General features: G+C 35.5%; 1 protein-coding gene across 12 annotated transcripts in view; it reads right to left on the reverse strand.

Annotated features, from left to right (window-relative positions):
- Positions 1 to 12,921, reverse strand: part of herc1 (HECT and RLD domain containing E3 ubiquitin protein ligase family member 1) — an 86,839-nt gene that overhangs the window by 57,085 nt on the left and 16,833 nt on the right. For 8 of the 12 annotated variants that reach the window (XM_087261187.1, XM_087261180.1, XM_087261186.1 and 5 more), the window contains exons 15-23: positions 10,623 to 10,775; positions 10,412 to 10,544; positions 10,139 to 10,330; positions 6,753 to 6,968; positions 6,305 to 6,478; positions 5,108 to 5,222; positions 4,896 to 5,016; positions 2,873 to 3,047; positions 140 to 422 (exon numbers count right to left, since the gene is read on the reverse strand). In XM_087261187.1, coding sequence (XP_087117313.1) covers positions 140 to 422; positions 2,873 to 3,047; positions 4,896 to 5,016; positions 5,108 to 5,222; positions 6,305 to 6,478; positions 6,753 to 6,968; positions 10,139 to 10,330; positions 10,412 to 10,544; positions 10,623 to 10,775 — 1,562 coding nt within the window. The remainder of the gene's footprint in view (positions 1 to 139; positions 423 to 2,872; positions 3,048 to 4,895; positions 5,017 to 5,107; positions 5,223 to 6,304; positions 6,479 to 6,752; positions 6,969 to 10,138; positions 10,331 to 10,411; positions 10,545 to 10,622; positions 10,776 to 12,921) is intronic. The other 4 variants (XM_087261184.1, XM_087261182.1, XM_087261181.1 and 1 more) reach the window with 1 other exon arrangement.

Consider the following 12,921-nt stretch of genomic DNA (forward strand, 5'->3'; position numbering starts at 1 on the left):
CTGGAGCCGATGGCAGAGGTAAGCGAGTTCACTGAGACCTTAAGGCTCCAATGATAAGGGTTACGACTCAAACTTGAAAGTCATGCTAACGCTTGTTTAATATCAGCTAACTGCGCTTTATAAGGGTGACGTCACTCACCTTGTCATAAACCCGACTCCGTCCTGGTTGACCCCACCTGTCAGAGGCTGCTGATTTATGTGCTGAGCCAGCGGTGTGCTGAGTGCCAAGAGGAGCATGGCACAGCGGTGGATGACGGCATTGCAGGAGGTGGTGTAAAGATCCTGTCCCTCCTGAGGGGTCGAGCTGTTGCGTCGCTCTGGACCAGGCTGAGGAGGCTCTTCCTGCACGCTCATGCTTCCGGTTCGGTCCCGGTCCCTTCCTCGTGCTGCTTCTCGTGCTGATAGGAAACATTGAAAGATTTCTGTGTCCACCGAGACATGAGACACAGAGCGGCTGGGTTAGGGAAGCAGCCAAAAAGCATGTTAAAACAAAATTGTTCCCTCTGTATCTCCTAAATGTGACAGATGTGGTGGCGCAGAAGAGACTCTGGTATGTTTATTTTGGTTTTGTCCTGTTCTTTATGAGTTTTGGTTTTAATTGTTTTACAGTAATTATGGAACCAATATCCAACTTGACGACAATTTGGCTATTTTTGGATATTTAAATATAATGAACACCTATAATGAACACTCAACAGCAAGCCCTAATGGTTGGCATGATTACAGCTAAAAACATGACCTTTAGCTTTTAGTCATTCAAATGGACCAACTACTTTTTGGAAACCACATGGGGGCTCTTGGGAATCCAGCATTTTTAATTAGTAAATTTTCATCTCTAACATATATATTCATGTTTTATTTATTTTTTATTCATTTGTCCACTTTTTAAAAAATAAATGTTTATGCTACATACAGGTATGTTGTGTGTATATATGTGCTGGGGGGGGTTAATGACAACTATTCTGTACTATTTTTTTCTTCTTTTATTGGTATTGTACGGTTTTTGTTAACTATCTTTTAAATGTTAAATAAAACAAAATATAAAATAAAAATTGTCCACATAATGCTAATGTGTATTAGTGTACACTGTTGTATTAGTGTACACTATATGTGTACACTTGTTTAAAGGGTCACAAAACACCAAAACGCATTTTTTGAGATGTTGACAGTCATAGATGTTACCCACGTTGCTAAGAACATTATTAGGACACAAATAGTTAATTAAAAACTGAAAATTGGTTGCTTTGGCGTTATTTCGAGAAAATTCGTTCTTCCGGTTTGAAAAGAAATTTTTAAGCTATCTCGCGGCAATTAGATTATTGTGTAAATTCCAGCGTGGAGATTGGATGTCTGTACCGGCCGGTAAAATGTGACATTTTTGAGTTTTCAGCATTAATTCATGAGAAACACTTGGTTCGAACCAATCAGTGCACTATTGTGAATGAGGTGCAACTTTATTAATACGCATGTTAGCTTCGATAGCATGGTGACGCAACGATGTTAATCGTATTAATGTGCTATAATGTGTAAAAAACGATCAGGAAAGAAACATTCAAAAAGCAACTTATGTTTGTTTTTTTAGATAAAGGCAAATAATTCAATGACTGATGTCAATGTAAACGTAGGCAATGTTTATCTGCCCTGCATCTGTATTTGTGTTGCCGCTGTGAAAATCAGCGCGTGCATGTACTGAAACTCCCCTTTTCATGCAAACCCTTCCCTCTTTCGTCACTCAAGACTCCCACCTAAACAAAGCTAGACTCACTCACTTTCCAGACTTTTTCTATACTAGAGGTGTGAAAACACACTGCTGAGACAGGGGGGTTTCATGGCCCTTTAAAGGTACGCGTCAAGGTAAATGTTTTTTTTTTTTTTTTTAACAATAAAAAGTTTTTTAACTTTTTTCCTAAGAGGATGCATTTAATTGATCAAAATGATACTGATGTTACAAAATTATTTTATTGTAAATAATATTTAATTTCATAAACATTTAAACTACAAAATAATAAAAATGAAAATGTACTCAGCATTTACCAGTTTCTTTCTTCTGTTGAACAAAAAAAAGGATATTTTGAAGAATGCTGAACACCAGTGAAATTTGTATTAGGGAAAATAATATAACTGTCAATCGGTGCATCTATCAAAATATCTTCTTTTGTGTTCAACAGAAAGAAAAAAACTGTTTAGAAGAGGTGGAGGATGAGTAAATGAGGTAAATATTGTAAAATAGTAAAATAATGCAACCATGGTGATCTAAAAGAAACTGCCTTCAAAAACTTTTCGACAGTAGTGTACAGTACAGTATTGTGTGGTGTATTCAAACAGTGCAATTCACTGAATCACACATCACTGAAGCAATTATTTACAATATCTTAAAAAAAAGGAAACAAATTTAAATCATCTTTATTTATTCTATTCCAAATATGCATGATGTTATTTTGTATGCATTTACTCACATTTCCTCACACTCAATTGATTCTAAACTAAATGAATTTCTTCTGTTGAAAACAAAACAAAATATACTGAAGAATTCTGCCACAGACATCCATGATATGAACAAAATACAATGCAAGTCAATGGGTGTTTTCCTAACATTCTTCAGTATATTTTATTTATTTGTGTTTGGAACAAGTAGAAGGGGATTAAATGACAGACTTTACATTTTGGGATGAACTCTCCCTTTAAAATTAGTTTGTTCCCATTAATTAATTATTGTATAAACTTCCTTGGGGTTTTATAATGACAGTTATGATGTATGTATAACATCAAATTACACAAAGTAACAATTCACTCAATGCCTCTCGAAAGCCTCAGCCAACCTCAGCATAAGCACACATACACGCTTGCCTTGCACAAATGTGTGTGAACTCACTTCCTGCGGTCATGACCTCGTGTTCTCTTTCCTCCTCCTCGTCTTCTTGCTCCTGATGACCCTCTTCTCGTTCTCTCTCTCTGTCTCTCTCCTCCAGTTCAGCCTCCTCATCTATAGTTCGGGTGAAAGAGTGTTCCTGAGGGTCCATCTCCACAGAGTCCACATTATCAGAGATCTGCACACAGGAGGATAAAGGTCTTTATACATTGTCCAGTGTGATTCAAAAGTCAGCATGAAATGATAATAGTCTTTTTTACATTTATATGAAACTTGACCAGACAGTTGTGTTTTGCTATTGGTTCATCTGATTTTAGTGACAGGTTGTCCTGCCCTCATGATATTGAACATATCATTCGAGGAGAGATGCTGTTATAAATTAATTAATTACATATAAATTTACTTTTAAAACCGATAAGCAATAATATGGAGTATGGACAAATAATTCATAATAGAATTATGCATTTTCAATTTAAAAAAATAATAGTAGTAAAATCTGATATCATGGTGACTTAAATTTCTAATAACAAATTTGATCACTTTGTATTTGACTTTTTTCATTTTCAGGACTATTCATTATTATTGACATCATTCAATATTCATAAACAATTTGAACGTGCTTTTCATTAGTGCATCTTTTTTAAAGTTCTAAGAAAAATCTGTTCGAATGTAGTATGAGATGACGATTTAATGATTAAATCATGACAACACAAATTGTTTTGTGAACTACCCCTTTAAAACAACTATGCCAGTTCAAGTGCTTACTGATAAACACTTCAATGAACATGCACCCAATGATTTCACCTATTTAATATATAACTGCAGGTTAGCTATGCTTATATATAATAACTTGAACTGTTAAAAGTTATTAGTAACTAATAAAGTTGTGGTAACTAATAACAGGGTTTCTGCAAAATTCAAAATTTCTGCAAAATTCTGCAAAAAGTCAAATTTAAGACTTAAGACCTCCTATTTAAGACTATCAAGAATTAATTTTTTTAGAGATCTATAGGGCTAAAAGCGAATCATTATTTTAAAATGGTGCGGAAGAATTTATTTTCTTACTTGCCCGATCATAAAACGAACTTTAATTTTAAGTTTAACGAGTTTATTATTAATATTCTCAATAATGAATCACAATTTTGAGGATTTAAACATGTTCGAACACTCATGAAACTTTGCACACGTGCCAGAAGTAGTAAAAAAGTAAGTTTATTATAGGTTTCGGAAATGGGTGTGGAAAAATGGCTCGACAGCGCCACCTATGCACTTTTGACGGAGTGGCCCCTACACATGTACGATAATTGGCACACACATCAAACATGCCAATAGCTACCAAAAAAGTCTGCTATAGCAAAATCTCAAACTCAACATGAACTTCCTCTGCCAGGCAGTAAACCTAGGCGCAAGGTCCCTTTCATCACTGCTTGCACCTTTAATTCTAATTAGTTATTTCTTAGACACACATTTTAAATAACTCATCACAACAAGCAGACCCTATTTGTATACATACTAATAATAAAAAAACAATCTAACAATAAAAACTTTAATAAACTAAATGTATGCAGAGTAAACTATTATTAACAGTTATTATTATTAATTATAAATAGAGTTTTTCTGAAAGTTTTGTTGATATGTATTGTTGGGGATTGGATGAGTGTTGAATTGATTGGGTACCTTTACATAAAAAAAAGGAAAATTAAGACCCGTTTAAAATGATTTGAGATCTACAAGACAATATTTCAGTGAATTTAAGACTCTTTAAGGCCTACATTTAGTTCTTGAAATTTAAGACATTTCAAAACTTTAAGATCCCGCAAATACCCTGAATAACCTTAACTTTTCTGATTTTGATTGAAATACAATAATGTGCACTTTTTGTAGAGCTGCTTTGAAACAATAATTATTGTGAAAAGGGATATACAAATAAACTAGAGTTGAATTGATATTAAAGCACAAGAAGGACACAGCAGAATTAATTACACTCGTTTTTGCATATAGTAAAATTTGTAATGAAAAGTCATACTCTGCGTTCTCTTGATGACGACCGGGTCTGGATAAGTTCCATGTTCTTGCAAGCCAAGAGGCGATTCCGCACCTTATAAACACTGCGATACACTTCTGCCAGCAGTTTACAAGGCTGATATCTGCAGGACGACAGAAAACAAGAGAGAGAGATGCTTTTGTATAGTCAGCATTGTACTATTCTCCACAGTTACTTAGGATATGACTTCATACCTCCCCTCTCCACACGCCTGTCCGAGCAGCCCTGTGTGCTTCAGCAGGACAGCAAGTACAAAACGGGACACCGTGTCTAACAGAGCCTCGTTCGGCAGTGATGCGCTGTCCCAATCTACACAAACAAACACACATACACATATATTTATGAAAAAAAAAACAACAACTGAATGCATAATGCCATTAAAGATGATGTTCTGTACAAATTCAAACTGATAATGCTAATGATGAAATTAGGCTTGTTCATTCTATTAAGGCCAATATAAAGACATCATTAGGTTAGTTTGCCCCATAAAGATCTGGTTTATGACCAGTTGTAACACAACAGTAAATTTTATTGTATAACAACCTTGAGGTAGTAACACTGGAAAAACACAACGCATGGTTGTTATACAATCTGAAACATGACTAAGCTTTAATATTATGTCTGTTTTCAGATAAACAAATAGCTTTAATCAAATGAATAAACAATTGAGGCAAAGCATTAAGATCTGTTGACAACAAGGAACAATAACTATAATGCAGTGTTTGTTTTAAAAATGAAAATAAGGGTAAAACAATTTTCATTGACAATTTTTTTTGTCCAAAACTAATACTAAAAGGAAATACATCATCATGCAATACTGCTGATGAAAAAATACGAGACAAAAATTGGGTCATAAGTAAAAATTTACCTCATTAAAAATATAGATATAATAAATAAAATAAATAAATTAACTGAAAAAGGTAATTAAAAATATTTTTAATTTAAAAAAATACGACAAACATTTTAGTCATTCATAAATCGTTTACCTTAATAAAAATATATAGATATAATAAAACTTAATAAATTAAATGTAATAAACAAACATTTTTTGCTACAATCCACTGTATGCGATGTTGAGACTACAATTGAGAAAGAGTCATCATTTCAAAAACATGAGATTGGTAGAGTTAAACCATAACAGAGTGAAAGTTTATCATCTGCATGTGTTCTTAAGGCCTGTGACTGTCAGGCAAAAGAAATTGAACCATTTGTAACTTTAATAAATATTCATTTGAACTATTTTTACAATGAAGACTATACAGTGCTGTTTTACAAATGACTATTTAATTTCTGTCCCTGAATACTGTTTGACACCCAGAAAACCATAAAGCAATCTTTATTTTACTTTTATATTTGCTATATAAGCCTCAATATTATGTTCCATGTCCTACCCTTGCTGATGGCATAGTCTTGCATGTTTGACCAGAGGCTGTGTGTGGGCTCTTTAGTAGATCCAAGAGCCAAATCCACCAGCACACTCATGTCAGCACGCAACTGACAGTCAAACGGTCTTTGCTCCTCATTTCCACACAGAGCCACCTCCAGCAGAGAGCTAATGCACGCATCTGAAACACACATACACAATTTCTTTTAGCTTGAACATTACCAGTGGCGCATACATCTGTTTATACTTCTATAAAAGTGTGGTCACGTTATAGATGTCACATTTAAACCAAGCAGCTTTTCATCTTCATAAGCAACAACCAGTCATACAATTTCCATAGAAATGTTTGGATTTCACCAGCACAATGTCGTTTTGGACAATTAACTAAATGTACATTTCAAAGAGCAACAATACAGATGACCATAAGACTGAGAAGTATGTATGTGTGTGCATACCAAGCTGTGGTATTTCAGTCTCTAGGCCGTTACTAAAGAGTGGTGTTTTGAGCCAGTGGGTGGTGTGCTGTTCCTCTGCGGAGGGTGCTGCTCCCTGCAACATTCCTCCAAGACAACGTCCCACCAGCAGAGCTGCGGTGCGCTCCAGATCCACCAACCACACCCAGCTCTGTGCCGGTCCTGACACACACACTGGATCAACCAGATCCGGAGAGCCTACAGGGAGAAAACGGCAGGAAAAAAAAAAATTCTAAATGTATGAGTTGTGATTCAAAGAAAAAATCATTCAATTGAATATTACCGTAAAGTTAAAGAAGTTTAACACAAATCAGTCATTTTTGTGTGCAGAGTGACCAATAATGCTAAGCACGCACCACAAGGTTATCCAGCTGTTTTTAGGCTATTTTCCTAAAGGTAGTAATGTTTATCTTATGAGATTTTCTTTGCCTAAATTTGACAGAAAAAACAAAGCTAAATACATGAACACATTATATTCCATATTTGAAGCTGTTATCTAAAAAATTTGCTTACAGTAAGACTTTATTTGGCCGCAGTATCAAACATGACCACCAGTTGATATGCAGTTCTTATGGGTGATTATAAAATAAAAAAGTTATTATAAAAAAGTTGAGGTATATGCAGGGGCGGATTTAACCAATAAGCAAGATAAGCAACCGCCTAGGGCCCCTTGGAATAAGGGGCCCCCGAACAATGCCAAAAAGCCTATTGATCATATGGCTTTTTTTATACAATTTCTATCATATGTTGTAAAATCTGTCTATAATTGTTAAGATTTTCTTTTCAAAACCAGGCCCCCCATGAATAATGGAATGTACCTTCTTGTACTGCACATGCGCGAGGTGTGAGCGTTTGATCAAAGACTCCTCCAGCCAGCGTTGCCAACATAGTGACATTTTAGACCCCTCTAGCGCCAAATTTTAAAAAAAGGGACTAGCGAATGTTTTAGGTGTTATTGGAGATTTTTAAAGACTTTCATGTGTCCGCGCTGTACCATTCCTGACCTTACTCTTCGCAAAGAGCTGCGGGTGACGCCGTAAAGTAGATCTCTCCCCCGCCTCAGAGCACTCAAAGGCTGCACAGTACCACACAGCCATCTCTTGCACCTGCAGTATTGAGAGATCACTCCTCTGTATATCGACAGCAAATGTTTTAGCACCGCGAGCATGCGGTATTTCCCTGGTACAGACAAACCGATCTGCTTCTGCTCAGCCTTAAATGCAATAATTTAAATGGACCGTTTATTATTGTTTTGCTATTGTTCTCAATCACAGAGATTTAAGTGACACCAGTCTGCCAGCGATCAGAGTAAGGGCAGGTAAAGTGTGCAAGAGTGAGAATTGAAAACATTTAGGAAAAAAATAGAAATAAATCAAACAACGAAACGCAGCTTCCTCCGCGATCCTGCTGTCTGGCTGAAACACCTGTCAGATGATGAGCACTGTGAGCTGGTAAGAGATCGAGGGCCTGTTCAAATAAAATTTCCCAGTGAAACGACCGCCGATTAACAAACAGCAATTGCTCAATTCATATGAAAACAGGTGGAAAGATTAGTTTGATGGATAATGAATTAAATTCATTTAAATGTTTTTCTTTATTATTATTATTATTATTATTACTGTTTAAATCTAAATCACAAAAATGGCTAATTAACTGTACATCAGGGTGCCCAAACTCAGTCCTGGAGGGCCGATGCCCTGGAAAGTTTAGCTCTAGCCAAAATCAGACACACCTGGGTTAGCTAATCAAGCTCTTACTAGGCTTTCTAGAAATATCTGTGCAGGTGTGTTGAGGCAACTAGGAGCTAATCTGCAGAACTTGGACACTCCTGCTCTACATAATTTGTGAGCTTCATTCCTTTTAATTTTTTCATTAAGAAGATAAAGGTTTCTTTAAATATTAAAATATATCAAATATGCAAATACAAACATACATCTATGCATGCATACGTAAATAAATACATACAATTTTATATATTTAAAATGCTAGGGCCCCATAACTAGAACTGCTTAGGACCCCCAAATCACAAATTCCACCCCTGGGAATATGAACAGTATTTTTTCCATACTTTTGATAATATTTGTAGAGTAGATGCAAAATTTAAAAAACGTATGGCAAGTTTGATGTTGTTTGATTTGAATTTAGCCTCTAAAAATGTCCAAATAAAATGTACACGCAGAGTGATGTAGCAAATTAATGCTATCAAAAACCAGTAATGGAAACTAGAAATTTTGATACATAATTTGTCACGAAAGCTTTACGTTTAGACTATAACAGTATGGTTTAACAGTGACTACGTTTACATGGACATCAGTAATCTAAATATTTGCCCTAATCTGAATAGGACAATAATATGATTAAGGTGTTTACATGAGCAAAATGTTTTTGAATGTTACTTTTATGACCCCCTTTTACATGTTATAGCACATAATTCGATTAACGTCATTGCGTCACAATGCTATCCACATTTCCTCAGCCAGTTTGATGTAATGTTGATTGTTTCACTTTTAGTTTGTTGACTTTAACTACAGTTTGGCATTTTCACTTTCATTTAGGCCCCCGTGACAAACGAGATACTGGATGCGAGTATGAACTGCGGGAAGAGTGTTGTTTTAATGGAATTTGATACCAGATGCTGTATGGGGAAAAACCTCTGCATTTCACGATGCAGGTGCCTGTGTTCCTTTACTAACTCCTTGGTACAGAGAATAGTATCAAACAGCCGTGTGTATAGACTATCCTGTCAACAAAATGCAGCGAAAATCCTACATGTAATCCTAATAGTTTGATTACGGTGTTTACATGTTTGTACTGCACTTCGATAATGCAACTACAATCGGCATACTCCACATGTCTTAATCCAATTTCTCTTTAGTTCGAAAATGAAATAAGTCCAATTAAGGTAATAATAAAATAAAATTAAAATCGCTGTTTACATTATAAACTCTTAATCAGAGTATTGTCTTAATCATATTAAAATCGGATTATTGGTGTCCATGTAAACATACTCAATGTAACTAAATGATCTCAAAGGTTGAAGGGTGACAGTAAAAGTGTTTTAATCTATAACTTTCCCTATGTAACAAAAAAAATGTCTTAAACCTTTCCAACAATATATAGTTTGCCATGATAAGATTAGGATATTGCAAAAAAAGTTATGTAAACTTAAGCTTCATGGTGACAAGACAGTGACAGTTAAGGGGTTTAAAACTATTTTTGGTTTTAAATGCTTATATTGTTTTGGTCATGGGCAGATGGTTATAGGTGATGGACTAAAAAGGATTTAAATCTAGATCCAGCTCTGAAAACAAAAAAAACAATTCAAACATCTGAAGATTAAACTGAAGAAATGGAAGTGAAAGTCTGACCGTGTAGTGGCCACTGCAGCTCCTGCTCCTCTAGAGGTGTGGCTGCAGGCAGGAGTTTGTTGAGACGGTCCAGCGGGGGAAGCAGGTCCAAGAGGAAGCTGAGCAGAGGTCGTGCCACCCAAACAGGCAACAACAGCAACGACGTCACAATCTGACACAGCATACTGCCCGCTGCTGACATGTAGATCACATCTACACCATCCAGACAGAAGCAAATTTAGCAGGTTCATTAACATTTAAATGGGTGAAGCTTGAACGTGTGCACTCGCATACCCCGCAGCTTCTCACGCACGCTGCCATTCCCAGAGCTTTCTCTAAGAAGGGTTGCAGAGCGATTGAAAATATCAGTTGCGTGAGGAAGTAACAACTGCAGGTGTTTATGAAGAAGTGCCACACTACTGGAGCCCTGAAAAACACACAGACTTCTCAGACTCAATCAAATGAACATGTGGTAATGCGTGTTTGCTTGTGTGTGTGTGTGTACCTCTGTAACACTGTTGATGTGGCAATAGGCCAGCAGTTGTTTCTGCAAAGAGCAGAGCAGTTCATGGAGGTGTGCTGGTTGGCTGCTATCAGATGAAGATGTTCCCTGCAAGATCTTATCACTGTTCTTCTCCAGCTCTCCAAACGCCTGGTCCTTTCCAGTTAACACACAGAGAAATATTGAAGAGCAGGATGATGATCTTGGGCATCAACATAGCTACAATGTTAAGACTGGGTCATAAGATTGAAAGGCAGAGTTTCCACAGGTGTCACCAAGTTACATTTAAGACTTTTAAAGACAATTTTAAGACCATTATGAATGAAATTTTTGACTTTAACAGGGCTAAATGCAAAGGATTTCTTCAAATATCCCAGTTAAAAAAAGATTTTTACTTATCAAAAAAAAATATTAAAATTTAAATCATTTGATAATTTTTGATTTTATATTTTTATTATTATTTTTCAGATATATCCATTCACAAATCCTATAACCCTTACCAACAATAGAACAAAACATAGCTGTCAATTACTTCAGTCTACAATAATGATAATTTAATAGTAAAGATATAGGTCAGTATCCTTAGCAGTAAATAAACGGAAAACTTTTCAGCAAATGTTACTGTAAGAAATGTAAGTAAATGCTATTTTAATTAATGGTTAATTGAGATTGGGATTGTTGGTGATTGTATGGGTGTTAATGGCCAGATTGGGTAGCTACACATGAACAAAGGAAAATTAAGACCTGTTAAAAATATTTAAGAACTACAACACAATATTTCAGTAGATTTTAAACTTTTTTTAAGGCCTAAAATGTAGCTTTTGAGATTTAAGACATTTTAAGACCTCGCGGATACCCTTGAAAGGATTCAAGAGTTACTTAACTGACATGAAATTGTTACATAACTGACATAAAGGTTTTTTACTAGACAAAAGTTCACCCAAAAATAAAATGTTTCTTATCATGTACTTATTACAAACCTGTTTAAGTTTCTTTCTTCTTTTCTTTAGATCACAAAAAAAGACATACTAAAGAATGTTGGAAAAAACATCAATTGACTTCTAATTTCTGTTCCTGCAGTGAATTTCAATGGTTGCTGTTTTTCAACATTCTTCAGAATAATTTGCTTTGTTTTCAACAGAAGAAAAAAAATACATAAAATGTTTAGAACCATAAGAGGAAACAATCAATTTTTCAGTTAATTTTCAGGTCATTTTTGAGTGAACTTTCCCTCATGCGGTTAATGCACCTTGACAGCGAGATGTATATCAGAGGTTGCATGCAATATACAGCTTATGCAATATGCAATTTATCTTCTCAAATCAGTTCACATTCACTCAAAGCAGGGTTTACATTGATAAAAGCATAATGTGAATCACACTGACAACATGATTCTGCATGCCTCTGTCCTCAAAAACATACTAATGGGCCGATAAAGAAAATATAGAGTCGTCTTTGTAGGTTGTATGCAAAAAATAAAAGGAAAGCACATCGATTAACAAAACAATCTAAATGTTATAATAATTGTAATAATACTAATAATTCCTTACATTTATATAGCACTTTTCTAGACACTCAAAGCACTTTACACAATGGGGGCATCCACCCCCAGTGTGCAGCATCCACCTGGATGACGCGAAGGCAGCCATATAACACCAGCCTCATATCACAGACCAGCTGATTACTGTAGAGGAGACAGAGTGATGAAGCCAATTATGATATGGGGATAGTTAGGAGGCCATGATGGACAGAGGCCAGTGGGCAAATTTTGCAGTGCTGTGTGGGTCTGTGTAAGGTACGCTCGCTTATGTTTCTGTGTTATAATTTGTTCCATGTGTCTGAACCAATCCAAATAACTGTAAATTCAATATGGTTTAAAAGTTTATCATTCCTTTTTGGGGAAAAAAAGAATAGGTTAACAAGTCGTGCGAAATACATTTTGTTAAATGAGTGTTCAGAAACATTAGATAAGTGGATGAGCGCCGCTTTTTGTATTTTTGTTTATTAGTTTAGGGAGTGTACTTTATTGGCATCGCATACGCTGAAGATTTCGGTTTCTTTTTCACATTTCTATTCTCTTTAGTAAGTTTAGAGGGGATCTTGTGTTCTAGTTTATGTGGTTGCTGGTTTTGTTAAGTTCTTTGCTTTGGCGCCACTCCAGTTCCTTTTCCCCCTGTTACTTTTGACTTGATTACATTTCTGAGATTGCTTTTATTTATTTTCAAATGCACTGTACAAAGCTCATACATGCTCTTTTGTTGGCTTAATTTGTTTATTCCTTTATAAGGAAAAATTATTAAGC

The sequence above is a fragment of the Danio rerio genome, chromosome 7 (assembly GCF_052040795.2).
Source record: "Danio rerio strain M-AB ecotype USA chromosome 7, GRCz13ab, whole genome shotgun sequence".
Lineage (NCBI taxonomy): Eukaryota > Metazoa > Chordata > Actinopteri > Cypriniformes > Danionidae > Danio > Danio rerio.